At 53.2% G+C, this 27125-nt stretch overlaps 2 protein-coding genes across 3 annotated transcripts in view; one reads left to right on the top strand and one right to left on the bottom strand.

Annotated features, from left to right (window-relative positions):
- Slc15a3 (solute carrier family 15 member 3) overlaps window positions 1-15256 on the top strand; it is a 17882-nt gene extending 2626 nt beyond the window's left edge. Inside the window, exons 2-8 of the mRNA XM_005063831.4 lie at window positions 3650-3927; window positions 7553-7700; window positions 8865-8975; window positions 9479-9647; window positions 10526-10684; window positions 14559-14714; window positions 14996-15256. Coding sequence (XP_005063888.2) covers window positions 3650-3927; window positions 7553-7700; window positions 8865-8975; window positions 9479-9647; window positions 10526-10684; window positions 14559-14714; window positions 14996-15150 — 1176 coding nt within the window. The 3' untranslated portion in view covers window positions 15151-15256. The remainder of the gene's footprint in view (window positions 1-3649; window positions 3928-7552; window positions 7701-8864; window positions 8976-9478; window positions 9648-10525; window positions 10685-14558; window positions 14715-14995) is intronic.
- On the bottom strand, window positions 15199-27125 carry Tmem132a (transmembrane protein 132A). Of its 2 annotated transcripts, none has more exons than XM_005063829.4 (11): window positions 26885-27125; window positions 24433-24647; window positions 23934-24152; window positions 22952-23283; window positions 21657-21806; window positions 21134-21332; window positions 20893-21036; window positions 18810-19012; window positions 17417-17690; window positions 16910-17101; window positions 15199-16505 (listed from the first exon to the last, which is right to left on the bottom strand). In XM_005063829.4, exons 1-11 carry the CDS (start codon window positions 26982-26984, stop codon window positions 15462-15464), a joined length of 3072 nt encoding a protein of 1023 aa, XP_005063886.2. In that variant the 5' UTR covers window positions 26985-27125; the 3' UTR covers window positions 15199-15461. The 2 variants fall into 2 exon arrangements, with proteins under 2 accessions (XP_005063886.2, XP_005063887.2); XM_005063830.4 differs by having other exon boundaries at window positions 21134-21329.

Below are 27125 nucleotides of genomic sequence, written 5' to 3'. Positions count from 1 at the left end.
CCCTCCCATTTAGTGTTGACCAGGAGATCTCTATGCTTGTCAAAAGGAATGTCCCATCTTCTACTAACTTTACTCTTTGGTTGGCATCCCACTTCTCACTCACTCCCAGCTGCCCTGAAACGCTGGAGTAGACAGGGGTAGCCAACTATTGCAGGGGTTGGCAGACAACACGTTTATTCTACAGAACAGAGTACAAAGAAGAGTTTATTGATATTGAGTGTGCTATAAAGACAGCGGGCCGGGGAGTAGATCGTATGCCACCTACAGCATAGGGTGATGACGTGTGGGTGATGATGGGGGGCTCCATTTGGTTGGGGTGAGTCTCTTTACGGGCATTTCCTGGCATGTGTTTTGTGTCCCCATGGAGGAAGGCAGCCCATCCTTCCTGTTCTGGTGTACAGTTCTGGAAGGTTAGCTCAAGCTGCTTTGTATAGAACTTCCAGTTGTGCAAATAAGAGTCATGCAAATCTGGGCAGTTCCTGTTGATCACAATTCAGCTCTGATCAAAGCTCAGGTCACAAGGCAGCTCTGTCAGCTCAGAGCATTGGCAGTTTGGGATTCCTGGACTAAGCTTGTGAAAATTCCCTAAAGGAAGCCATCTTTCTTTTCTGGTCTCTCATCAATGGCCTTTCAACCATACTTCCAAGGACCTCAGCCGTCAAGCACCTCTTCTCTCTTTCCTTCTGGTGACAGAACTGGTTGCCCAGAGCAGCTTTACCCAGAGAATTGTCTCCTCATCCCAGTCACTGTTATTTTAACATAAAATCACTATGTATCAGATGAACACTGTTTCTATGTTGGCAATCATCACAACAAATGCTCCTTGTGCTGGAATTCTTGATTCTCAGCTGGTGAATGGCTTCCAACCAGACTCTGGGTTGAGGAGGCTCCTTTCCCTTCCCACATCCCTGTAATTTTGCTGTCTTTGTAACTCACTCCCCAGGACAGTGTAGAGACACTGGATTCACTTAAGGCAAGGTAGATTTTACTATATTTGGGTTCTTTAAAGATGGCTCTACTGGCTTTGTGGTGGTGGTGCCTGCCTTTTAATCCCTGTGCCCAGGAGGCAGAGGCAGATGGATCTCTGAGTTCAAGGCCAGCCTGGTCTACAGAGTGAGTTCCAGGACAGCCAGGGCTACACTGAGAAACCCTGTCTTGAAAACCAAACCAAATCAAAACAAAACAAAAAATGGCTCTACTGCATTTGAGATATGGGTGGGGACACAGAATTGGGTGTACCAGAGCACAGGACAGGCTGCTGCAGCATTCAGGAGGTTAGGTAGTCAGTCCAGGGATATAGGGAGTTTGGTACCATCTGGAAAATAGCCATGAATGGGAGCTGCAAGTTTAGCACATTTACTGATTTCAGGAAAGGCCATCCATCATTCTCCATACGGCATTCGCTTATTCTGAAAGGACTCATTTATATCCCACATGGGCTGCCTGGTCGGTCCCTTCGAGTTACACTTGTCATATGTACTTATTTCCAATTAATAAATGGAAGTAGCTTTTCATAATGGGGCGTATTCAATTTTCTGCTTGAAGGTCCAGGCAAGGATTCTCAGTAAGCTGACATGGCAGTGCCCCTCCTCCCTTCTCCAAGGGAGAATCCCCCAGGCAATGCAATTTTAAACACATCTGTATGGATTATAATTTTACATTTAGATAAGGAGAAAAACATTTATCATTTCCTCAGCACAACAGCTGCAAGGAAAGTGTGGGAGAATCCTCTTAGTAAGTGGAAATAAGTATTCCATGTTTGGAATGGGTGGAAAGATAGTGATAGATTCTAAGATTTGGTGGTTGTTGAAACATGGCTGTTAGCCAGACCTGGTACCACAGGAATCCCAGCTGCTAGGAAGGTTTAGGAAGGAGGATGGTAAGTTCTCCTTAAGCTAAAGAATAAGTTCAAAGTTCGTCTCCACAACTTAATGAGAATCTGTTTCAAAATAAAAGTCAAAGAGAGCTAGAGATATATCTCAATGGTGGAGCATGTGTGTAGCTGGTTTGAGGCCCTAACTTGGATCTTCATATGGAAGGTAGAGTGCATGCTACAAAAGCATGAGGACCTGAGGTGAGATCCCAGCAACCTTGTAAAAAGCAGAGCAGGGTTGGAGAAGAGTAGCGCTGGCTACTCTTCCAGAGGACCTGGGTTCAATTCTCAGCACCCACATAGCAGCTTACAACTGTCTGTAACTGAGTTACAGGGGATCCAATACCCTCACACAGACATAATACAGTCAAAACACCAATACACATAAAAAGAAATAAATTCTTAAAAAAGAACAGTGTGAACACACATGCCTGTCACCCCAATGCTCTCACCCCAGTGCACACACATGTAGATGAACCTCAGCAATACATGCCTGTGCACACACGAATGCACATGCGTATATGCACATACACACATGCATACATATACATACATACACACACATAGATAAACCTCAGTATATCTGCACACATATGCACAATACACATACACACACATGTGCACAAACAAGAATGCTGAGATTCATTTGAGAAGCAATCCCCATTTCTTCTGTATTTTAGAAATGCAGGAGCCAGGGCCTTCCTTCTGAACTGTTGAATCAGAATCTAGCAGTCATGGTCTGGGAATGGGAATGAGGCCAAGGCAGCTATCCAGAGACAGCAGGACAGAGTGGAGTATCTAGTGTAGATTGGCCTAAATCCTGGGGTGAAATCTGCCCTTGCTAATGGGCCCGAGAAAGATTTTTTTGTAAGGTCAGAGCCTGCTGTGAGGGCTAGGCACCCAGAACCACCTCCACCCACCTCCTGTTTCTCCAGCTTTGTTTGACCACGGGCAGAAGAGAGGATAGCACACCAAAAGGGGCAATCTTCCACGCAGTACTCAGTTTGCAAATCTGAGCTTCAGAGACACTTCTTAATCACACATCACATTTAATAGTGTGGAATGAATTGAGACTTCTATGGACATTTTACTGATTACGAAAGTAACGCACAGCATGGGTTGTTCAAAGACCAGAAATGAACAAAATGGCCTTGAAGACATTTGTTGCATGTCCTAGTTGGTGACAATATAAAAAAAAACAATGTGTGTCATGAGCATATAAAACAGCTGGCTGAAAGTGCTTCAGGAGTTAACTGGCTCTCAAGAGAAGGGTGTATGCATGGGCTGGAGAATGCTCAGTAGTAACTTGCTTACTATGCAAGCATGAAGTTCAGAGTTTGAGTTGTCAGAACCCACACAGAATACCAAGTGGACTCGGTAACCTGCCTGTAATTCCAGCCTTAAACAACAGAGATGGGATCCCCAGAATAACCTGGCTAGGGAGACTAGCCATATCGGTGAACTCTGGGTTTGATTGAGAGACCTTGCCTCACTGAATAAGGTGGAATGAGTGACTGATGCATCAGACCTCAAACCTCCATATGTATATGTGCACTCCTGAACATGTGTGCTTACATACATACAAACATGCATGCACACATATGCATACCACATACATGAAAAAGTATGTTCATTATTCATTTACTGAATATATATATTTAGTAATCAGAGATTAGGAATGTGCTTACTTGCTGACTCCAGAAGCATCCCTACGGGATGTATGTATACAGAGGACCTCCTGGGTCCCCCCTCACTCTTGTCCCGGCTGGATGGCAGGTGATGGACCTTGGACGGGATGCCACCCGTCGCTTCTTCAACTGGTTCTATTGGAGCATCAACTTGGGTGCCATACTGTCCCTGCTGGTGGTGGCCTTCATCGAGCAGAACATCAGCTTCCTATGGGGTTACAGCATCATCGTGAGCCTTGTGGGCCTGGCATTCTTCATTTTCCTCTTTGCCACCCCTGTCTTCGTCACCAAGCCCCCAACAGGCAGCCAAGTGTCGTCTATGCTGAAGCTGGCATTCCAAAACTGCTGTCCCCAGAATTCTTCCAGGTAACAAAGCCCCCTGGGGGAATCCAGATCCTTCTGGCTCTGTTTCAGGGGTGGCACTGAACGTGAACCCCCCTCCAGTCACAGTCAGAGCTACAATGACTAAGGATAGTGGTTACTGTGAAAATGATGGGGGTGCTGGTTGTGATGCTGGTGCTGTTGTTACTGATGATCCCCTAATTAGAAATCATAAGGACAGGGCTGTGGGGACGGCTCAATCTAAAGTGCTTGCCTACCAAGTTCTTATCCCTAGCATCAACATAAAAATGCCCGTCACGGTGGCACAGACCTACAGTTTCAGCACTGGGGAGGTAGAGACAGGTGAGGCCCTAGCACTTGCTGACCGTCCAGCCAAGCCTAATGTGAGCTCCAGGCCAATGAGGGAGCATCTCAAAGAGGGCAGACAGCATTCCTAAAAGTGGTGCCCAAGGTTGTTCTCTGGCCTCTGGATGCACGTGCACACACACACACACACACACACACACACACACACACACACACGAACTTGGGAGATGGCTCAGTTGATAAAGTGTTTGCTGCACAAGCATGAGGAGCTGAATTTAGAACCCCAGAAGCCGTGTAAAAAGCAAGGCTTGGTCACATACATGCTTGTAATCTCAGCCCGTGTGTTTGTGGGGGGGCGCACTGGGGTGGAGACAGAAGGATCACTAGTTAGCTGGTCAAAAACCTAGCCCCGAGTTCAATGAAAGACCTTACCTCAGTGAGATGCCCTCAATCTCCACATGCACCACCACCCACCTCTCAATTTTAAAACCATGTCAATAGGGAGAAGGAATTAAGTAAGACACTCACTGCACCTCCAGCCCACACAGGAATGGGCACACATACTGTTCTAACTGCATTCTGTTGCTGTCACAAACACCATGATCAAAAGCAGCTCAGAGGAGGAAAGGGCTTATTTTGGCTTACGGGTTACAGCTCATCACTGCAGAAAGACAGGGCAGGAACTTGAAGCAGAAACCTTGAAGGAATGCTGCTTGCTGGCTCACCCAGGCTCATGCTGGCTTTTGTATACAGGCCAGGACCACCTGCCTAGGAAATGGTTCCCACCGCAGTGAGTTTGGTCCTCCTACATCAATTAAAAATCAAAACATCCCCTCATAGACATTCCCCAAGGCTAATCTTATCTGGACAAGCCCTCGGTTGAGACCCTTTTCTTCAGGTGACTTAAGCTGTGTAAAGAGGTTGACAGTTAAAGCTAAGACATCTGCCCACATGCACTAAACCCAGAAGCAGCACTAAGGAGGCAGAGGCAGATGGATTTCTGTGTTCAAGGCTAGCCTGGTCTACAAAGTGAGTTCCAGGACAGCCAGGGATACACAGAGAACTCCAGAGCTTGGAGGTACAAGCTCAATACGTTAAGGCATTTGCAAGTCTGACCACCTGAGTTTGATCCCTGGGCCCCACACAGTAGGAGAGAACTGACTCTCACAAGTTATCCTATGATCTCCATACGCACGTTGTAGCACACACACACACACAGAGAGAGAGAGAGAGAGAGAGAGAGAGAGGGAGGGAGGGAGGGAGGGAGGGAGGGAGGGAGGGAGGGAGGGAGGGAGAGAGAGATCATATCTCAGGGAACTTCACTGTGGCCCTCATGTTACCTGCTCATCCTGACTGTCACCGTCAGCCCACCCGCAGTGCTTATTTTTACTCCAATCCCATCATACATCACCACTGCTGCCACTGAGACCATCACTGTCTCTGCGTTTCTTTTTTAATGTGAATGTGTATGTATATTGTGTGTGTGTGTGCGTGTGTGCTATAACATGCATATGGAGATCATAGGACAACTTGTGAGAGTCTGTTCTCTCGTTCTACTGTGTGGGGCCCAGGGATCAAACTCAGGTCGTCAGACTTGGTGGCAAGTGCCTTAACCTGTTGAGCCATCTTGTACCTCCAAGCTCTGCAGTTCTCTGTGTAACCCTGGCTGTCCTGGAACTCACTTTGTAGACCAGGCTAGCCTTGAACACAGAAATCCATCTGCCTCTGCCTCCTTAGTGCTGGGATTAAAAGTGTGTACCACCACCATGGTCCCTGATCTCTTTTTAAATTAGCTCACAAAATAGCAGATTTCCTTTTGGCATGTTCATACATCCTTCCCCCTTCCTCATCTCCCTGTCCCCCCTCCTCCCTGTTCCCTTCTACCCCCATCCTCCCTTCCAGTTTTCTCATGTGTTCTATTGCCCCTCCCTAAGCCCTTCTTAAAGCCTCTTTTTCCTCCTCTCCCAGCCCCCTCTCTAGTTTCCTGCATGTAAATACACTCACACATACAAACACATAGGTAATGGCTAGCAGGTAGGATCCACATATGAGAGAGACCATGCAGCATTTGTCTAAGCCTAGGTTACCTCACTTAATACGATACTTTCCAGTTCCATCCATTTTCCTCAGATTTCATTGTTCTTTATAGTTGAATAAAATTCTATTGTGTAAAATTGACCACTTATGCCAAGCAAACCTGTCTCTAGTTTCTGGCCAGACCCAGTCCCAGCTGGGGTCAGTGGCATGTAGAGAAAGGGGTGGTGTGCCAGCCTTCCCCAGTCTGCTGGGTTGCAGGAGGTCAGTCAGTGAAGGTACAGGTGCCAAGGAGTCTGGTGGTTTTAATTAGCCGTTACTGCCTCACAAACCACACCGCAACTTACCGACTCAAGCACCAGCTTTTCATCCTCTTTCAAATGCTGTGGGTAACTACGGTTAGTTAGCAGGGTGTGTCTTCTGCTGCTCTCAACATCACCAGGTCATTTGGGAGCTTTAAAGGGCTAGATTCTAGAACATTCTCACCATACAGTGGTAGTAGATGGTGAGCTCAGAGCTCAGCCGGGACTGACGGTGAAAACCTAAGTTTCCCCTTCCCGTGGCCTCGTCTGTAGCTTGCAGTTCTTGGGGATGGGGTTAGGGATGTGAAAAGGAGCATTCTAAGAAGGAATGTTCCAGAAGGCAGGTGGAATAAGAAGCTGTGGGTCTTCTTAAGGGTTGCAGAGGCTTAGACTTTGCAAAGCATGGCATCAGCCTCTCTCTATTGACGAAAGAGTCACAAAGCCAGCCTGGAAAGAGAAACAGACTACAGCACTGATGAGGAACAGCACTGAATGCTGGGATGGGGAGGAGTTTACGGCAGCCATCCCTGAAGGAGACCAGCTGGACATTTTCCCTTTAGAATCTCGGAGGACAGCTCAGGGCTTTTGGATGAGAAATGTTCAGAAACCCTGAGGGCAAGGGGTAAAGGTCGTTCATTCTGTCTGGTCTCCTGGTGATAGTCCTTCCATCTCTGCCTTCCCACTCTCCACCTCACTGTTAAGTTCACTGAGGATAGACGTGGGGTCAGCAGCAAGGGAATTGAGGTACAACAACTCTGGGAGACTCTGAGTTGGATTTGTGTTGGGACTTCAGTGGTTCTCATGGTAAATGGATGTCACATTCTCTCCAGCCACTGTGTGAGCCCTGGGAATTACGCTCAGATTAAAGGCCAATGCTTTCACCAGCTGAGTCATCTCACTGGCGAGGCAATGGGGATGCGGGGAGGAAGATGGTTGAGGGGTGGCCTTAGTGCTAGAGAGAGCTCAGTTGTGGCTGTCTCTTTTTTCCCCTTCCTGTGGCCTTTCAGGGACTCTGAAGGTGCCCACCTGCTGCCTGACCAGAGGTCTCACCAGTGGGGTCCTTCTCCACAAGAAGACAGGGCCAACTTCCAGGTGCTGGTGAAGCTCCTGCCTGTGATGGTGTCCCTTGTGCCATACTGGATGGTGTATTTCCAGGTAGGTGCCTCTGCCTTCTGATCTGGGGCCTGGCTCCCCAGCACCTCATGGGCTCAGGGCAGCAGCCTAATCCTGTAGCTGGAGTTTTCTTTGGGTCGCCAGAGCACAACTAACAACATGGAGACTTACTATATAAGCAAGCTTGGCCTTAGCTTAGGCTTGTCCCACTAGCTCTTATAGCTTAAATTAACCCATTTATTTCAAATCTACGTTCTGTTGTGTGGCTCATTACCTCGGTACCGATTCCTCTGAGTGTCGCTGGCAACTCTGCCTTCTTCCCAGAGTTCTCTCTCTGTCCAGAAGTCCCTCCTACACCTTCTGCCTAGCTATTGGCCATTCAGCCTTTTATTACACCAATCATAGTAATACATTTTCACATAGTACACAAATATCCCACAACATAATCCATCTCCAACCCCCAAGTAACAAGGCCGTTGCCTCCCATACCCTCTTCATTGGAGGGAGCCTAAGATAGAGTCATAGCCTGCTAGTCTAGGGTAGCACAGACTGTCCCACAGGATACAGGAACATGGGGAAGATGTCCCTACCAGCTGTCAGGACGTTGACATCCTTTCACAGTGGCTAACAAGTGGCTGCTGCTCTGAGTGACCCCCAGAACACTCTCCCACACATGGTCCCCTTACCAGGAGTCTCCTGGAACCCATGTACTTCATGGCAGCTAGAGTACCAATATCTGGTACATTGAGAGGCAGAGCCACCAAACCTGTTCCTTCCAGCAGCTGTGTCCAAAGCCATGCTGGCCCATCAGTACCTCTACACTGGTTATGTTATGTTCAGGACTCAGCTCAGCTTCGGTGTCATATGACAACTCCCAGTGGAGGCAGCCATGTCATTACCTTCCCCCATTTCAATAAACACATATCCATACCCCGCCCCGTGCAAGACCTAAAGACACAATGGGAAAGGCATCTGACCAGCTACAGTCAGGCTCTGGGTCAATCTGTGTTATTGCTCATGGCCTGAGAACAGCAGGAAACCTATCCTCAAAGCTGCCTCCCAATGAGAAGTGGGTTGGGAGCACCTTTCCCTACTGGGGGAAGGGCCAGCTGCCCAGGGATGCTGCTGACAAATGTGCCCCAAAGCCTCCTGGAGTCAGAGGTTCAGTGACCAGCTTCACCCAGCCCTGCCTCTATCTCTCCACAGATGCAGTCCACTTATGTCCTGCAAGGTCTTCACCTCCATATCCCCAGCATCTTCCGGTCCAACCCTACCAATAGCTCTTTGACTCTGAGTTCGGAAAACAGTAACTACAGGGTAAGAGAGCAAGTGTGTGGTCAGTGGCAGCCATGCTGGGGGCATCCTGTGAGAACTGGAGGAAATGGAGCTGCCTGCACCCCACCCCCACCCCTCAGTGATGTGGCATGCTTAGGACACAAGAAAACAACCAGCAGGCTGGGGGAACATAGGCAACACCAGTCCCTCTCTCAGCATGAGCAGCTGCCCACAGGAACTAGGTGTCCCCGCCATGTTCCTCACTGTCCATTTGCACCCCCAGCGCACACACAGGTCCCTGTTCAATGCTGCCTATTACCCGATTTCCCTGGGACCCTTTCCATGCTGCACTCATGATGGAAAGTTGGGTCCAGGAAGAACTTTGCCTTCCCTGATATGAACCCGTCCGCTAGTTACACAACTGAGAAAGCTGAGTGCCATGGGGGATATGGGTGGGAGAGGGGCAGTAGCCCTGGGCTACTCAGGGGCATTGTCCAGCTCTTTCTGCTATGCCAACCTGTCTCTCCTGGCCCTCTCCCACCCAGATCCCAGAAGCCTGGCTCCTGCTGGCCAATGTTGTGGTGGTACTGATTCTGGTCCCTGTCAAGGACCACTTGATTGATCCTCTACTGCTTCGGTGCAAGCTGCTGCCCTCAGCTCTGCAGATGATGGCCCTGGGCATGTTCTTTGGGTTCACCTCGATCATTGCTGCAGGTGAGTGATACTGAGTGAAAGGTCTGCCCTCAAGACACAGTATAAGGGAGTGAAAGGCACTGGGTATAGTCGTGCACACTTGTAGTCCTCAGCACTCAGGAGGGTTCGAGGCCAACCTGGGCTACATGAGACTGTCTGAAAGCAAAAATAAATAAGCAAATAAATAAAGTAGAGGCTGAAGAAATTAAGGCTAAAGTTAACACTGTTTTTGTTGATCATGTACAACACAAACTCATTTCTTTTGTGACTATCTTCTTTACAGTATTTTGTCCTAGTAATTTTTGCCTCAGTAATCTCAAGGATTTTATTGGTTCTTGGGTAAGGGGATGGAGTCTCCAAAAAGGTTTGGTGAGTTGCCCGGCTTTGCACAACAAGCCCATGGAAGGGCCAGAGTCGGAAGGCAAGTGCCCTATCTGAAGCCCGTGGAAGGGCCAGAGTCGGAAGGCAAGTGCCCTATCTGACTGTGATTTGTTCACCAGGGCAAAGGTGTCTCCAAAGCATCGTAGGGAGAAGACAATGAACCTAAAATCCAGGCTGCAAACACTACCACGATACCTAGCCTTGCCCTAGAGAAGTCATGTGATCTTACGGAAAGTAGGCCAGCTTGAAAACCAGATGTACTGGGACTAAGATTTAGCCCTGACTGTTTATGACCTGTGTGATTCCAGGCTGATTGCTCAATCTAAGTTTCACTTTCTTCATTTGCAAAGACTGTCATAACAGACTCTGGATTAATAAGAACTCCTACGAAATCCTACGAAATATAAAACCTAGCTGAGCTTTCTGCAGCCAAGGCAAAAAAAAAAAAAAAGCGTTGGAACTCTAAACTGCCTGGGGTGGTCTAACTGTACTCTCTTGCTCCCACCCGGCATCCCCAGGAGTCCTGGAGAAAGAGCGCTTACAGTACATCGCTGCCAACCACACAGTGCCTCAGCTGATTGGGCAGGACTTGTACTATGCGGCACCACTGTCTATCTGGTGGCAAATTCCCCAGTACCTGCTCATCGGGATCAGTGAGCTTTTTGCCAGCATCCCAGGTATCCTGGATTCCCTCCCCAGCTCCTACACTGGTGCTGAGTTCTGCTTGGGTATATGCACCTCCAGACCAGAGGGAGCTACCAGCACAGATAGCACTCTAGCTTCTGTATGGAGGAACAGTGATTCTGAATGAGGTCTGTGTCTGCTCCAGTGAGCACTGGGTTCAGGCTTGAGCCAGCTATTGCAACAGACGCTGGGGAGCTGGAGGTTAAAAGGCACTTCCCACATGTCCCCTGTGCCGTGGGTTCTGCCTACCTTTTTCCTTTGTGGTCATTGTTCCTTCTGCCTCTTTCCTCAAAAATCCCCTGGGCTGGGTGCTCTTCCCTTCTGAAATTCAGCACTGTGTCCTGTAGTACACAAACACACACACACACACACACACACACACACACACACACACACACCCTGTCCCAACCTAGTCAGGAAGCCCAAACTACAGCTTGGGTAGGCTCTCCCTTTAGGCCATGCTGGGAATTCTAGATCTTCATGATAAAACTGACCCTATGAACTCAAGTTGCAAACAAAAACCAACCAGTGCTGGAGTGTGGCTGGGGCTGTGAGTAAGGTGGGAAGGTATGAGGAGGTGGCTTCCTGGGAAGCTGAAGTCAGCAAGTGTGGGAAGGGCCTTAGATGCAGTGGGGGCGGCATAAGGCACGGTGGGGAGTAAGCACTGGACACTGGGGAGTAAGCACTGGACACTGGGGAGTAAGCACTGGACACTGGGGAGTAAGCACTGGACACTGTGGGGAGTAAGCACTGGACACTGTGGGGAGTGAGCACTGGACACGGTGGGGAGTGAGCACTGGACACTGGGGAGTAAGCACTGGACACTGGGGAGTAAGCACTGGACACTGTGGGGAGTAAGCACTGGACACTGTGGGGAGTGAGCACTGGACACGGTGGGGAGTGAGCACTGGACACTGGGGAGTAAGCACTGGACACTGTGGGGAGTGAGCACTGGACACTGTGGGGAGTGAGCACTGGACACGGTGGGGAGTGAGCACTGGACACTGGGGAGTAAGCACTGGACACTGTGGGGAGTGAGCACTGGACACGGTGGGGAGTGAGCACTGGACACTGTGGGGAGTGAGCACTGGACACTGGGGAGTAAGCACTGGACACTGGGGAGTAAGCACTGGACACTGGGGAGTAAGCACTGGACACTGTGGGGAGTAAGCACTGGACACTGTGGGGAGTGAGCACTGGACACTGGGGAGTAAGCACTGGACACTGGGGAGTAAGCACTGGACACTGTGGGGAGTGAGCACTGGACACTGTGGGAAGTGAGCACTGGACACTGGGGAGTAAGCACTGGACGCGGTGGGGAGTAAGCACTGGACACTGTGGGGAGTGAGCACTGGACACTGGGGAGTAAGCACTGGACACTGGGGAGTAAGCACTGGACACTGTGGGGAGTGAGCACTGGACACTGTGGGAAGTGAGCACTGGACACTGGGGAGTAAGCACTGGACGCGGTGGGGAGTAAGCACTGGACACTGTGGGGAGTGAGCACTGGACACTGGGGAGTGAGCACTGGACACGGTGGGGAGTGAGCACTGGACACTGTGGGGAGTGAGCACTGCACACGGTGGGGAGTGAGCACTGGACACTGGGGAGTAAGCACTGGACACTGGAGAGTGAGCACTGGACACTGTGGGGAGTGAGCACTGGACACTGTGGGGAGTAAGCACTGGACACTGGAGAGTGAGCACTGGACACTGTGGGGAGTGAGCACTGGACACTGTGGGGAGTGAGCACTGGACACGGTGGGGAGTGAGCACTGGACACTGGGGAGTGAGCACTGGACACTGTGGGGAGTGAGCACTGGACACTGTGGGGAGTAAGCACTGGACACTGGGGAGTGAGCACTGGACACGGTGGGGAGTGAGCACTGGACACTGTGGGGAGTGAGCACTGGACACGGTGGGGAGTAAGCACTGGACACTGGAGAGTAAGCACTGGACACTGTGGGGAGTGAGCACTGGACACTGTGGGGAGTGAGCACTGGACACTGTGGGGAGTAAGCACTGGACACTGGGGAGTGAGCACTGGACACTGGGGAGTGAGCACTGGACACTGGGGAGTGAGCACTGGACACTGTGGGGAGTGAGCACTGGACACTGTGGGGAGTGAGCACTGGACACGGTGGGGAGTGAGCACTGGACACTGGGGAGTGAGCACTGGACACTGTGGGGAGTGAGCACTGGACACTGTGGGGAGTAAGCACTGGACACTGGGGAGTGAGCACTGGACACGGTGGGGAGTGAGCACTGGACACTGTGGGGAGTGAGCACTGGACACGGTGGGGAGTAAGCACTGGACACTGGAGAGTAAGCACTGGACACTGTGGGGAGTGAGCACTGGACACTGGGGAGTAAGCACTGGACACTGGGGAGTAAGCACTGGACACTGTGGGGAGTGAGCACTGGACACTGTGGGAAGTGAGCACTGGACACTGGGGAGTAAGCACTGGACGCGGTGGGGAGTAAGCACTGGACACTGTGGGGAGTGAGCACTGGACACTGGGGAGTGAGCACTGGACACGGTGGGGAGTGAGCACTGGACACTGTGGGGAGTGAGCACTGCACACGGTGGGGAGTGAGCACTGGACACTGGGGAGTAAGCACTGGACACTGGAGAGTGAGCACTGGACACTGTGGGGAGTGAGCACTGGACACTGTGGGGAGTAAGCACTGGACACTGGAGAGTGAGCACTGGACACTGTGGGGAGTGAGCACTGGACACTGTGGGGAGTGAGCACTGGACACGGTGGGGAGTGAGCACTGGACACTGGGGAGTGAGCACTGGACACTGTGGGGAGTGAGCACTGGACACTGTGGGGAGTAAGCACTGGACACTGGGGAGTGAGCACTGGACACGGTGGGGAGTGAGCACTGGACACTGTGGGGAGTGAGCACTGGACACGGTGGGGAGTAAGCACTGGACACTGGAGAGTAAGCACTGGACACTGTGGGGAGTGAGCACTGGACACTGTGGGGAGTGAGCACTGGACACTGTGGGGAGTAAGCACTGGACACTGGGGAGTGAGCACTGGACACTGGGGAGTGAGCACTGGACACTGGGGAGTGAGCACTGGACACTGGAGAGTAAGCACTGGACACTGTGGGGAGTGAGCACTGGACACTGGGGAGTGAGCACTGGACACTCTGGGTCCAGTGGCTGAGCATGGATGGTGGATTTTCCCGAGGCCAACAACACTCAGCGATCCTCCCATCAGTCATATAGGGAATGGAAGCCTCCAAGTTCCAGAGAGCCAGGCAGTTACAGTGCACACCTTTAATCCCAGCAGAGGCAGGCGGATCTCTGTCAGTTTGAGGCCAGTCTGGTCTACAAAGTGAGTTTCAGGACAGCCAAGGCTACACAGAAAAACCCTATCTCAGGAAAAAAAAAAAAAAAGGTTTCAGAGACCCACTCAGCCTTGTGTGGATGATGAGGTCAGGGCCCACAACAGATGAGACAAAGGGAGACCTACATTTGGATACTGTTTTAGATGCTGAATGGAAATGATGTGGTGATGGTGTGGAAGGCTGGCAGACAGTGGGGAAAAGCTAAAGAAGCTGCTAAGACAGAAGCCCCATCACTGGGGTGCCCAGGAGGAAGGAGAATGGAACCCTGGGGTAGTGTTTGTGATGCCTGGGGGGTGCTCCATCAGATGTGCGTGAGGAGGGCAGAGAAATGTGCCATGTCACAGGTGCCAAGTGCTAGCAGTCATGGGGACATACCATCCAAGGGAATTAGGATAGAGGCTTGGAAAAGCCGGCAGGAGAACATGACTCCCATACTGGGAGTTTGGCAGTGGGGCCCATCTCTGCTCCTTCTGCAGCCTAAGCCCCTTCCCTGTCTCTCCTACAGGTCTGGAGTTCGCCTACTCAGAAGCTCCACGCTCCATGCAAGGTGCAATCATGGGCATCTTCTTCTGCCTTTCTGGGGTAGGCTCGCTGCTAGGCTCGGGCCTGGTGGCCCTACTGTCCTTGCCTGGGGGCTGGATGCACTGCCCCAAGGACTTCGGTGAGTGAGAGGGAGCTTTTCCCAGGAGATAGGAACGGAGGGCGGAATAGGGATGGGACGAGCGGCCATGCTTTAGACTCAGTGGCCCTCAGAGGTACCGTCCTGCTTCTGGAACTCAGCCATTACTGACTGATGAGTGGTCACTTTCTCCCCTGCTGTTTGCTTCACGGGGAGTTACAATACTAGAGGGCTCTCTGCCCAGTGCTCTCAGACCACACCCACTGGTATGTGGCTTTAGTGCTAGCCCCTCCCTCCCTACATGTCAGTCCTCCTGTCCCCAGGGAACATCAACAACTGCCAGATGGACCTATACTTCTTCCTGCTAGCCGGCATTCAGGCTGTCACAGCTGTCCTGTTTCTCTGGATTGCTGGTCGCTATGAGAGGAGTCGTCAGGACCCAGCCTCCCAGAGCTCATCCAGCAGGGTCAGGGGCTGACTTAGTCTCCACCCACATGGACAGACAGTGTCACAGCAGAACCGGCTGTGCCCATTCTCTTCTCTTTTATTCTGTACCCAACATAGAATGAAGAGGTTCCCATAAATAAGGGTCATGCGCCCTCCCTCTTGACCATGATCCACGACAAGGGATGGGGTGGAGGAGGCCTGGGTTTGGGTACCCAAGGGGACTCGGATCAACAAGCACCAGAGGATGAGCATGAGGGCCAGGCAAGAAGTCCAGCCAGACACCCCACTGGTCCCGCTCCCTGGGCTGGTAGCGGAAGCTGCACCTGGCAGGCCAGGGAGTGGTCAAGAGCTGCCTCGGATCCTCTCCATGTAGTTACGAAGCTCCTCCGGGTCCTTCAGGCCCATGTCCTCGCACACCCAGCGGATGTCCTCCTCACCTGCCACCAGGATGGACTGTACAGCCGGGACCCCCACAGGCTCCTCCGGCAGCTGGGCTGGGGGTGCGGGCGCAAATGTCACAAACTCTACTCTCTTCCGACGCCCCCCAGCTTCTTTGCGGGCCAGGGTGCTCGAGGAGCCAACAGTGCCCTCCGAAGCACTGGGGGCCACGGTTGGGGCATCCCCTCCTGTTCCACTTTCACAGGGGCAGCCCCCCTTCCCCTTGGGTGGGCCCGGGGAGGAGCAGCGGTCCAGCTGACGACTCAGTTCCTCCTGGTTGGTGCCCAGCCAGACCCAGTTATGCGGCTGGGGGGAGGAAGGGTCCACAGCGCTGTCAGGAGGCTCTTTGCGCTGGTAGCGCAACACGAAGACCACACCATTGACCAGAAAGATGAGGATGGCCAGACAGAAGATACCCAGCAGAGCATACATTCCCAGCTCTAGGTCGGTGACACGCTTAGGGGCAGGCATCATCTCTTCCTCGTCTTCCTCCTCTTCTTTGGCCTCATCCTCTTCCTTCCCAGCTTCTTCCTCTGCCCGCTCAAACTTGCCTCTAAGGTCCACGTGGCCCCCCATGCCACCTACTACCTGCCGCTTTCCCTCCACGGTGGCTTCTGTGAATGCTGGGCTCCGGGCAGGACTGGATGGGAGGGCAGGTGCTGGTGTGGGCAAAGGGGGCAGCCCCAGCCAGGCAGTGCCTGAGGCCAGGGGCACACGGTGACGGCCCCGGCGACACGGTTCCGGTGGGTGCAGAGCCACGTGTAGGGGCAGCCCTTCAGCACCCACCCCACTCACCACCACACCGAGTCGGGCTCCCTGCTCTTCCGCCGGAAGGACAGCGCCGGGCTCCTCAGCTGAGACCGACAGTCCCAGGTCACTGCGGTCGTAGAGCTCGGCAGGGGCCAAAGTGTGATCAGAGAAGGCCAGCCACAGGGAGAGGGCCACCTCCTGCAGGGCACACAGACACAGGCAGAGACACGCGAGGGCACGCACGCATGCACACACGAACCACTCCCACAGGGACACGCCACACGGAAGAGAGAGCACGGAGGAAACAGAGACACAGGCAAGTGGACAAAACACAGGGAGAGAGGGGACGCGTGTCAATCACCTGTCTGCCGCTCGGCCCAGGAGTCTGAGTCCTCGGGAGAGCCTAATGAACCTCCCAATGCCATACTCCAGCCAGCCACTGCTTGATCGCTTCCAGCCACAGAGAACTCACTACCTCGCGGGAAGCAGTCCTTATTTTGAAAACCTTGGTCCAAGTACCAGGACCCACTCCCTCCCACCCTCCTCCACCGTCAGCCCCCATCAATAGCTGTTGGCCATGCTCCCTGACACCCAGCCATCACCTGCTTTGGGGCTGGAAGGGCTGACTGGGCCCAGCACGTGGCTGTGACCTCCCCAGGGTGGGACGTGCCTCGGCTCAGGGCCAATGAGATGCCCATTACCGGCTGCACTCTCAGCTCCAGCATTGAGACCTTGTCGTCTGTCACAGCCAGTGCCTGCTCCCCCAGGATGGAGTCAGACAGCGGGGAGCGAACCTAAGCGTGGAAACAAATGAAAGTTGGGGTGGGGTGGGGTGGGGGTGGTCTCCTGCACACAGCTTCCCAGCATCTCCATACTCCAAAACACTTACAGACTCCAATTCACACCCGAGGACGCTGCCCTTCTGGCGGCCTGTCCCTACACACCCATACCCTTGTCCTTCACTCCTGCCGCTCGGCCTCCTAGACCTGTTCTCCCCAACCCCTTCCGCAGCCTTCACACCTAACCAGGAACATTCTGGGGGCACCGGCACCCTGGGGGGGGGGAGAGGGCGGAGTCTTGCTCTTCAGCGCCCCCTGTTGGTGACTCACCTCAATAGAGGTGACTCCAGGCTCCCGTCCCACTAGGATACGGCCGCCTTCCAAGGAGGCTATGCGAGGATCTTGCACATGGGCATGGGCTGCCACAAGGTGAGTCACATCCAGGAGCCAGTCAGAGCCGAGTAGGTAGGTGAGGCGGCGGCCACCATCCAGCGGGTGGGCCACAAAGGGTACCAAGAAGCGCACACCAGCTCTCTGGTACTGCAGGCGGCAGCCCCGGGAGCGCCGCTCCGCCTCCTCAACCGCTGCCTCGGGCTCCAGCTGCCTGCGGGGTGGGGCGGGACGTCAGTGACGGCTCCGCCCACTGGAGACCACGCCTTGCCCAAACTCCAAACCCAGCAAGGACCTGGTCACCTTGAGGTCTAAACTGAAGCTTAATGCCTCAGCTGGCACAATGACGAAACAACAATAGTAACCAGAGGGGCCTGGCTGGTGTATGCCTCCTGTTCTTCAAACTTTGTCCTGAATACCCTCCCTTCCGGGGCCCAAGTCTTTCTGCTCAGGTCAGGGACGCCCAGACCCCAGCTGACTGGTGAAATGGGCCTATCTATCCGATTTGCTGCACTAATTTCTGGATATCTCTGGCGTGGGAAGGTGACAAGGAAATGGAGTGGCAGCTCAGTTTCTACAGGGCATGAGAGCTACACTACTTTGAGAGGCCCAGGCACCACATCCTCGCCGTCAGGTTCTGGTAAGCCTCCCCACTGCCCAGTATAGTTCATTTTTATGGAGCTTGGACCATTCAAGGCCTCAGGGTATAGTAGTGAAGACTCTCAGGGACGGAGTGTAGAGCTGGAGGAGGATGGGCAGAAAACCATGCAAAGAGAACTCGCACGTGTTATAGCTGATAGGGAGGCTGGGGGAGAGGGGATGTGGAAGTTGCCAGTTTACACTATAGTGGCCAGGGTTCTGGTGGTCGAAGGTAGGTGACGGCTAATATTGTCAACATCCAGAATCATCTGAGAGACAGATCTCTGGGCATGACAGTGAGGCAGCTTTTTAGTGAGGGTGACTGAGGTGGGACGATCCACCCTAACTATGGGCAGTACCTTCCCATGAGCCGGGGTCCAGCACCAGCACCCATCACCGTCTCTGCTTCCTGACTGTGGATGCAATGTGAGCTGCCCAGCTATCTAAAGCCCTGCCACTAGACTGTCCCCGCCATAATGGGCTGTACCGTGAACGGTGAGCCAAATAAACCCGTGTTTCTTAAGTGTCCTTTGTCACAGCAACATGTAAAGCAACTGAGGATCAGAAGGCTCGGCAGGTGAGCAGGGAGCAGGGTTCCAGACCCCAGCCTGGGTCCATGGAGGTGTCCACTGCGTAGCCACGGTCCCAGGAGGAATTCACCAAGTCCTACGGGCTCCTGCAGAGCTATACTCACCCTTCTGCTGGGCCTGGGACCCTCCAGCCTCGAATCTGCTCCAGAGTCGTGTCAGTCAGCTCAATGCGCAAGGGCAGTAACGGGGCCCATACTGTCAGCTTCAGTGAGGCCCGCAGTCGGCGCCACCAGAAGTCCACCCGCACCCCCTTGGCACCCCGGCTCTCCTGGCCAGCCACAAACACGGCATCACAGGCCTCAGATACCTATGGAGAGTTAAAGATGGGCTGAGACACAAATGACAGGCACTGATATAGCATCACCTACTCCAACCATAAGGAGGCTACAACTCAAATCCAATTCTGTATGGCACAGAAATGTGTGTTGTGGTGGACTGGACAGCAGCTGCTCTTAGTTTAAAATATTTTGCTGTGCTACCAAAATCCATCTCAGAGGCATCAGGCCATAGTTTGGTTCTCCAGTGGACGAGCTGGGCCACTTACATGCAACACACACAGCCTTCCTCATGGCAGAGTCAGGTTTGAACTTACAATGTTATCTCCTCAGTGTCAGTCTCAGACATTGGTGCTGGAGGCATCTAACAGCCAGCTATAGCTAAGGGTGAAGGTGAAGGGAAAGATGGGCCCACCTACCCAGGAGCCCTCACGGTGCTCTCACTGCTGCCCGGGATCTGGGTCAGTGCTTCCTCATTAAGACCTCAAGATGGACAAAGCTGTCTACCCTCTTAACCTCACAGGTCATTAAGACGGTGACTATTAGGATAATATTCATCAGATTAAAGCAGTAGTAACTGCTGATGCTTCAGCTCTTGCTGTCTGCTGGGTACTGTCATAGGTACTTTTAACTCTTACAACAACCTAATATGTTAGAGTTGAGGGACCTGAGGCTCAGAGAGGTGAAGAGACTTGACCACACAGCGAGTTCATAACAAAGATGGGCTGTGATGATTAATATTGCACACCCGATAAGATCTAGAACTCCCGGGGAGACAAACCTCTAGACATGTCTTTGAGGAAATTTCTAGATTGGGTTCACTGAGGTGGGAAGACACATCCTGAATATGGGCAGCGCCATCCATGGGCTGGGTCCCCCGCCCTGGCCCCACCCCCTAAATAAAAAGAAGTCCTTTTTTTCCTCAGCACCAGTATTCCACTCTGTTTCCTGACTACAGTGCAACGTGACCAGCTGCCTCAAGCTGCCACGCTCCTCCATCCCTGCCTAATGGGCTGTACCCTTAACTACGAGCCAGAATAAACCCGTCCTTCCTTAAGTTGCTTTCATCGGGGTTTTCTCACAGCAGTGAGACAAGTAACTAACACAGGTGTCCACAAAACGTCCTGATTCCAAAAGGACATGCATTCTCCCAGCTCCCAGGCCAGTGCCGAAATGGGTGATGGACAATGAGTATGGAAATAAACTTAAGGCTGAACTTTCAGAGTTACCACTTTACTCTAGAGAGGTGATAGGGACCAAAAAAGAGAAAGAACGAAAGAGAGGAAGGAAGGAAGGGAGGGAGGGAGGGAGGGAGGGAGGGAGGGGGAAGGGGAAAGAAGGAAGGAAGGGAGGGAGAGAGGGAGGGAGGGAGAGAGGGAGGAAGGAAGGAAGGAAGGGAGGGAGGGAGGGAGGGAGAGAGGGAGGAAGGGGAAAGAAGGGAGGGAGGGAGGAAAGGAGGGAGGGAGGGAGAGAGGGAGGGAGGAAGGAAGGAAGGGAGGAAGGAAGGGAGGAAAGGAGGGAGGGAGGGAGGAAAGGAGGGAGGGAGGGAGGGAGGAAAGGAGGGAGGGAGGGAGGGAGGGAGGGAGGAAGGAAGGAAGGGAGGAAGGGAGGTAGAAAGGGAGGAAGGAAGGAAGGGAGGAAAGGAGGGAGGGAGGGAGGAAGGAAGGAAGGAAGGGAGGAAAGGAGGGAGGGAGGGAGAAAGGAAGGAAGGAAGGGAGGAAAGGAGGGAGGGAGGGAGAAAGGAAGGAAGGAAGGGAGGAAGGAAGAAGGTTGATGTGTCAGATGTGGTTGGCGCCCAGTCCTGCGGTGAAGTTTGAGTCTGAGAAGCTGTTCTCTTGGAGACGTGCTGCCGAAAGGAACAAAGCTATGTGAGTGACTGCGCGTGCTCACCCGTATGAGTGCTGCCACTCACCTGCAGGACCTGCGTGTTGGCTGACTCACAACCAATGTGCTCTGTCACCTCCTCCAGGGCTCCCCCACTGTCCACAGTGACAAGACGCACAGGGATGCGCTGGGGCACTCCTGTCAATGGAGCTGTGTTCACCAGCTCCTCGGCCTGAGGGTGCAAGGTCCTTTAGTTTCGGGGCTCTCACCTTCTGGGGTTCCCGATACCAGGCTTCCCATGGGGCTGAGCACAGATGGTAGCCTCTTACCTTGGCCAGGGGGATGAGGGCTCTGATGTCCCTCTCAGACACCAGGATCTCCCATACCATTTTGTCTTTCTCTGCTTCGGGGGCCTGACCTGGGTACTCCAGCTGCCACGTGACAGGGCGAGTGACTGCCACACCCCCACCAGTGCTGTTCTCCACAGCGAAGTCCACCCACAGGAACTCTGACAGTTCAAGGGGACTGCTGGCAGAAGAGAGAAGAGCTGAGTGTTTGCCAGATGCCGGGTACCATGTATTCATAAGCAGCCTCTACGATTAATTACCCCCATTTGACTGACAAGAAGACTGAGGCACAGAGATGATGTAGCTCTGCCAAGATCACAACGTAAAGTCACAGAGCCTAAGCCTCCATCCTGGCTACAGAGCCCAACTTAGCTTCCAAGTCCCTCTTAAGAGCCATAGAGCCACTGATATATGTCCCCAAATGCTCACTGGGGTGGGGGTTATCCAGGGGACCCCCAAACCTGTTCTCTAGCATTCTAGAGCTAGGACTCTCTTTTGTGCCTACCTAGTATCTGGCTCTGCAGGCCCGGCACGGTGACAGGTGATCAGGCTGGTGTGGTGCTTTGAGCCCTTGAAGCGGTCTAGCTTAACAGTCCAGAGGGAGGGCTGGGCTGGGCGGGCAGCGGTCACCTGCAACCCTTTCTTCACCTTGATCCTGCAAAGAGCATATGGGTTTTGGTCAAGATGGAGACTGGGCTGTAGATTGTGTTGGAAAGGCAGACAAGGAGCTAAAGATGTCAACCTCCTGTCTGGCCTTCCTCCAGCTGGAATCTCTTCCTAGTCCTCTCAGAAAGACCCCACCTCAAGACAGGTCACATCACACTCCTTCCTCTACCTACCCAACGGCCACTTACAACTATCTACTGCCCACAAGCTGAAGCCCAGGCCTGGCATTCCAGAGCCTCCAAGTCCTGGCTCAGCCTCAATAGGGGCAGTGACATCTCTCCATATATTCTGGGCTTGGGCTACACTAAGAGTTGTCCCTCCCCAGCCAATCTCACATTCATGACCCCAGGCCTTTGCTCAGGCTGCACCTACAGCCTAGTCTGCCTTTCCTCCCAAACACTATTTCTTGTAGGTGGTAGTAAATGGCTTCCCCCTTACTCTACCCACTAGCCCAAGTCCTTAGGGTACTTCATACCTCCATCCGATCACCCCCACTCCCATGCTATTTAATCTAGTTCATGCCCTTTCTCCGAGTCCTTGGAATAGATGGGTGCAGGATCTGTACAACTCCAGTGTGGACAAAGGACTTGTCCTGTAGGTCTGTGGAGTCCACGGATGAGTGAGCCTGAGTGGGCATGGGGGTAGGAAGACATGTTGCGTGGAACTCCCATATACCCACCCATGGTAGAGGAAAAGCTACACTACAGAGCCTTGTCAGTTTCATTGGGTGGGGTAGAGGATGCTTTAGTGTAACTTCCTACAGGAAAGGACATAAAGAATGGGGGCCTTTGATAGGCAGGAGTGGGCTTTGTCTAAAGTCCCCCCAGGCAACAGTAGCAAGTAGAGAACGCTATGGATACCCATCTGGTCAGCATCTGAGCATAGCCCAGCACTGGACGCTACACTTCTCAGGCTCCAAGCCTCTCCCTTCTTCTACCATAGGACTTAAAGTCCCAGGGAGGCTTCCCACTTCTGGGCTGTGCCCATCACAGTATCTTGCAACTCTCTGCTGGGAACATTTATGCAGAACTCATGGTTCATGGAGGCCAAGAGCTCCAGCAAGGACTGCAGGAGAAAACAGATAACCTGCTGTCATCCCTATGCCCTCTCCCACCGTGGAGGCCTAGTGCTCACCGAAGGGTAAGAAGATTGGCCGTGAAGTTGTGTCGGAGCAGGAGGGTGGCCGTAAAGAGCTGGCCGGGTCGCATTAGCACATCAGGTGCCCGCAAAGTGACTGCTTCATCCAGAGGTACCTCTTGGTACTGTGGGGGGTCTGCGGGGTGTAGCTCCACGCCGCCCACTGGGAGAGCCTGCTCCCCGGGTTCTTCCTCTGTGCCAGGGCCACAGCCCCCAGGGCCCCCACCTGCAGGCTCCAGCGTGTAGGCCAGTTCAGCCCTTGTGGTGGCAGTTTGGGAGAACCAGTGAGAGGGGAACTCCAGTTCCACCACACAAGCACCCAGAGCCGGCTGTAAACACAATGAAGGCAAAGGTTGCGATTGGCCCAAGGAAGGGTGGAAGGGAATCGGTCTCCCATTGGCAGAAAAGCCTAAGCTGGAGAGGTCTATGAAAGGCAGAACCAAAGATGTTTCTCATGTGCCACAATAAACTAGGGACCCGCCATGTCTAGGGCTAGGAATACTGTAGGCCACTCTTCTGATGTCTGGAACAGACATCTCGACCACATCCCAGGACCTACCTAGAGCTCAGAATATCAGAGCAAGGAACAGACCTCCCCTGTGGGTCTTTGCGCCCAACTCCACAATAGTAGAAATAAAAGTCACAGATGGCTCTGTTACAGTGACTCTTACATTTGTCTCATTTATTTCTTTTCCAGCTCCCAATAGGTGGGAACTGTTGTCAGTCTGTTTTATAGATGAGAAAAAACAAACAAACAAACAAAAAAAAAACCAAACTGAGCCTCAGAGACATTAAGTTATGTGCCCAAAGTCATACACCATGGACTGATATCCTTAAGGGAACCTCTCCTAGGGCTATCTGGAACCAAAACGGAGTTGGGTGTCTCATGCCCCTAGACTTCCCAGACTGTAGGAGAGTCCTTTCCTCTCCACCCTGGCACCACACGTGCATGGCACAGCAGCAGAAACAACTCACTCACCTGGAAGCGGCAGGCTTGGTGGGCCGTGCCTGCGGGATGTGTGGCATGCAGTCGGGCACAGGGCAAGCTGCCAGGCCCTGGCGGCCAATCCTGCCCTTTGAGGTGGAAGAGGACACGGGCGTAAGGCTCTGCTGGGGTCACAGCTGCTTCCACTGAAACAGCCCGCACATCCCAAGGGACAGGTCGCCGGTGGGGCTCCGTGACCCTAGGAGGAACCACCTGAAAAAAGAACGAGGGTGCTTAGCTGCAGGGTGGGGAGAAGAGGCAGACACCGCGATGGCCAGGCATGGGAAGGTGGGCTTCTAATCTCAGTGTGGCAGATTAGGGGGCCTCAGTCTTCCTGCGTAGAGAATGGGAAAAGCCATACCCAATCTTGCCTGGTTTCAGGAGTTAAGCAGGATTGGGCCTGGTTAGTGCTTGAACAGGAGAATAAGAGGAGCCCAGGACCCCAAACAGCAGAACTCATGAGTCCCTGGGAGTCCCTGGGCCCTAGCCTTACCTGCTGAGTGGCAAAAGGTGGGTAGGAGGCCCGGAGAAGAGGCTGTGCCCTGGGCCAGGGCTGCAGGAGCAGGAAGGTCTCAGAACGGGAGCCCAGAGAAGAGTTGCCAGGTGGGTAGTGGCCCACCTGCTGCACACGAAAATGCTCAGGGGCATCCAGGAGCTCCAGGGCCACTGGCAGGTAGATGGGGTCCAGGGTGTCTTGGTTACTGCCAACTGAAGAGGAATAAGGGTTAGATATGGGATGGCTCTGGAGCTAGCAGAGGTAGAACTGAGCTCCATCCTCACTGTGGGTCTCGGCAGGAGACGGAGAAATGGACTACCAATGTGCTGTATCCCAGATGTAGAGAAGAATCCCATTTTACAGATGAGGTGACCGAGGTTCAGGGAGCCTCACAAAGAGTTTGAGAAGCAGGGATCGGACGTAAACTTCCCAGCCAGTCTTTCTACTTTCCACAGACCTTGCCTCTGTCTCCAACAGAGCCTTTTTAATTTCTCCCTACATGTGCCTGCTACCCACCTGCCTCAGACACAGGGCATCTGGAAGGTAGGACTCCTGTACTGGTGTCTACTCAGTAAAAGACAGACTGTGAGTTGAGCTTTGTAGAAAAGGAGGCTCTTTCGTTGTGTCTGGGTCCTTTGGTGTACTTGGTTGGACACCCCCTCCAAGTCCAGTTATTGCCATGGCACACCCACACCAAATATTCAAACTTGATCCCTTCTTCTCTGCCCCAGTTGGGGCTTGGGGTTCAGGAGTGAGACTTGGGGAGGGTACCACAGAGGTCCATAAGGCTACTGGCACTCACTAAGGGTAGGAGCCATAAGCCTGAGGAGATGGAATATTCAATCATAAAAACCACAAAGGCCCACTAAGGCTATATTGATTTGTACTACAGTCCCTAAAGAGTAACAATTTTTAAAGCACTTAACCCCACACAGATTCATTTTACATGCATTAACTCTTTCAGCTCTCTCACAGTTCTGTGGATTAAGTTCTATTACTACAATCCCTACTTAATGGATTTAGAAACGTTCTCCAGCCTGCGGTGGACCCAAGAGACCAGTGAGGAATTCACCGCCAGGCTACCCAGCCTTTCCATCCAATGCAACAAACACCATTATGCCACATGGGCTTCACTCTCCCAACTGTGCCTCCACTGTCCTTCAGGGCCAAGAGCAAAAGCTGCCTCCTCAAGGAAGACTTCTGTGGTCATTTAACCCCTTGCTAGACTCCTTGTTCCGGCTCTGCTTGCTGCACTCCCTTTCTGGGATCGGGAACAATCCTCCCTTGCCTCCAGAGTTCCTGGAACCACAAGCACAGACGATGTGCCTGGCTGTCTTACTCATTCTGGAATTCCCTCAACTCTTCCTGGAGAGGTTTCCTGGAAGCCCAGAGAGCTGACTTTTGTGTCATAGCTGTACTCCATGAAAGACTGGCCAGTCACCAACATCTTGGGGCCTAGGTTTCCTCAGCGGTAAAAGGGTTGGGAGTATTTCGTGACCCTGTGGGCAGGAGAGGGCTTTGTAAATTGCTGTAGAATCCCATGGGAAGTGAGATCGTTGGTGAGCAGAATGGCTGTGACAAAGCTTTCCTCCCTCCCCTCACTGTGGATGGTTATTACGGTTTCCACTGCGTCTGCAGGTTGGGGAGCAGGTGCCCGAAACAAGTTCCAGAACCAGCTCCCTCCCAGCCACACAGCTGAGCTGGGTTGGGGGGGGGGTCTCTTCCCTGGAGCCACCATCACCACCCCCATATCCCTGAGGGTAACAAGTGAGTGACTGCCCGCCCTTGGGGTGACTCCGGTCCACCTTCTAATTCACTGCTTCCATAATTACAAGATGCTCAGTAGCCCTACTCCCACGGGCTCCCATGGTCTCCCATCACGGGAGTCCCGCTCTCTTGATGGGGCAGGAGGATGGGGTGCTTCACCATCTCCCGTCTCCCATAGCATATTCCATCTCATGTCAGGCACGAGGTAGCTGCTGCCCCCTTACCCAGTGATGGGTACACCCAGAAGGGCTCGGAAAGACAAGACGCCAAGGTCAGAGATCTCCTTGGGACACGGAGAGAGATGCACATCTCTCGGGTCCCGGGCAAAGGGGTTGTTTTGCATTCCTGTGACTCGCGGGCAGGCTGGTGGGGGCTAAAACAGCAGGTTGGGGGGGTGCACCGGGAAGCGGGTTAGAAGACGGGGCTGGAGAGGAGGCTTACAGAGGAGTTGGGACCCGGCAGGTGAAGATGGGCATGACGAGACTTTAGGCTCAGGTAGGAGTATCCAGGTGGTGCTCAGGGAAGAAGGCAAAAGAGCAGCTAGCTGGGAACCGGTTTCCCAAGGTTGGCCCTCTCCAGGACACCGCTCTGGGTTTAGTTCTAGGAACTAACAGCTTCGGGGACATCACTGGCACACGGCCTCGGCCGAACTGGGTCGCCCCTCCCCTCCCTTCCCGCTGACCTCTCACGACTTCCAGGGCGAGGGCCACCAGGAGGCAGAGCCAGGCACCGTAGGGCCCCCGAGGGGCCGCAGCCGCGCATCCAGTCATAGAGGCGCACATCCTTTCCACCGAAGACGGGTTCCAGGCGCGCGGCTCAGGTGGCTGCTATCCGGCCCGCATCTCCCGCGCCTGCACCGCGCCGGCCCCTCTGGCCAGCCAGTTGCCAGCGCCGCCCGCCCGCGGCAGCAGTTCCCAGACAAT

The sequence above is a fragment of the Mesocricetus auratus genome, unplaced genomic scaffold, assembly GCF_017639785.1.
Source record: "Mesocricetus auratus isolate SY011 unplaced genomic scaffold, BCM_Maur_2.0 Super-Scaffold_4256, whole genome shotgun sequence".
Taxonomy (NCBI): domain Eukaryota; kingdom Metazoa; phylum Chordata; class Mammalia; order Rodentia; family Cricetidae; genus Mesocricetus; species Mesocricetus auratus.
The sequence above is the reverse complement of the archived record's forward strand: the minus strand, read 5'-3'. Positions and strand labels throughout refer to the sequence as shown.

What these genes read in the sequence shown, in the direction of transcription:
- Tmem132a (XM_005063829.4), bottom strand. Translation starts at nt 26,984, where the DNA reads ATGTGCGCCTCTATGACTGGATGCGCGGCTGCGGCCCCTCGGGGGCCC. An exon ending in GCCAATCTTCTTACCCTTCG is followed by an intron (nt 21,807 to 22,951) that starts GTGAGCACTAGG and finishes TGCTCTTTGCAG; the next exon opens with GATCAAGGTGAAGAAAGGGT. An exon ending in CCCTTCCAGCCCCAAAGCAG is followed by an intron (nt 16,506 to 16,909) that starts GTGATGGCTGGG and finishes TGTGCCCTGCAG; the next exon opens with GAGGTGGCCCTCTCCCTGTG.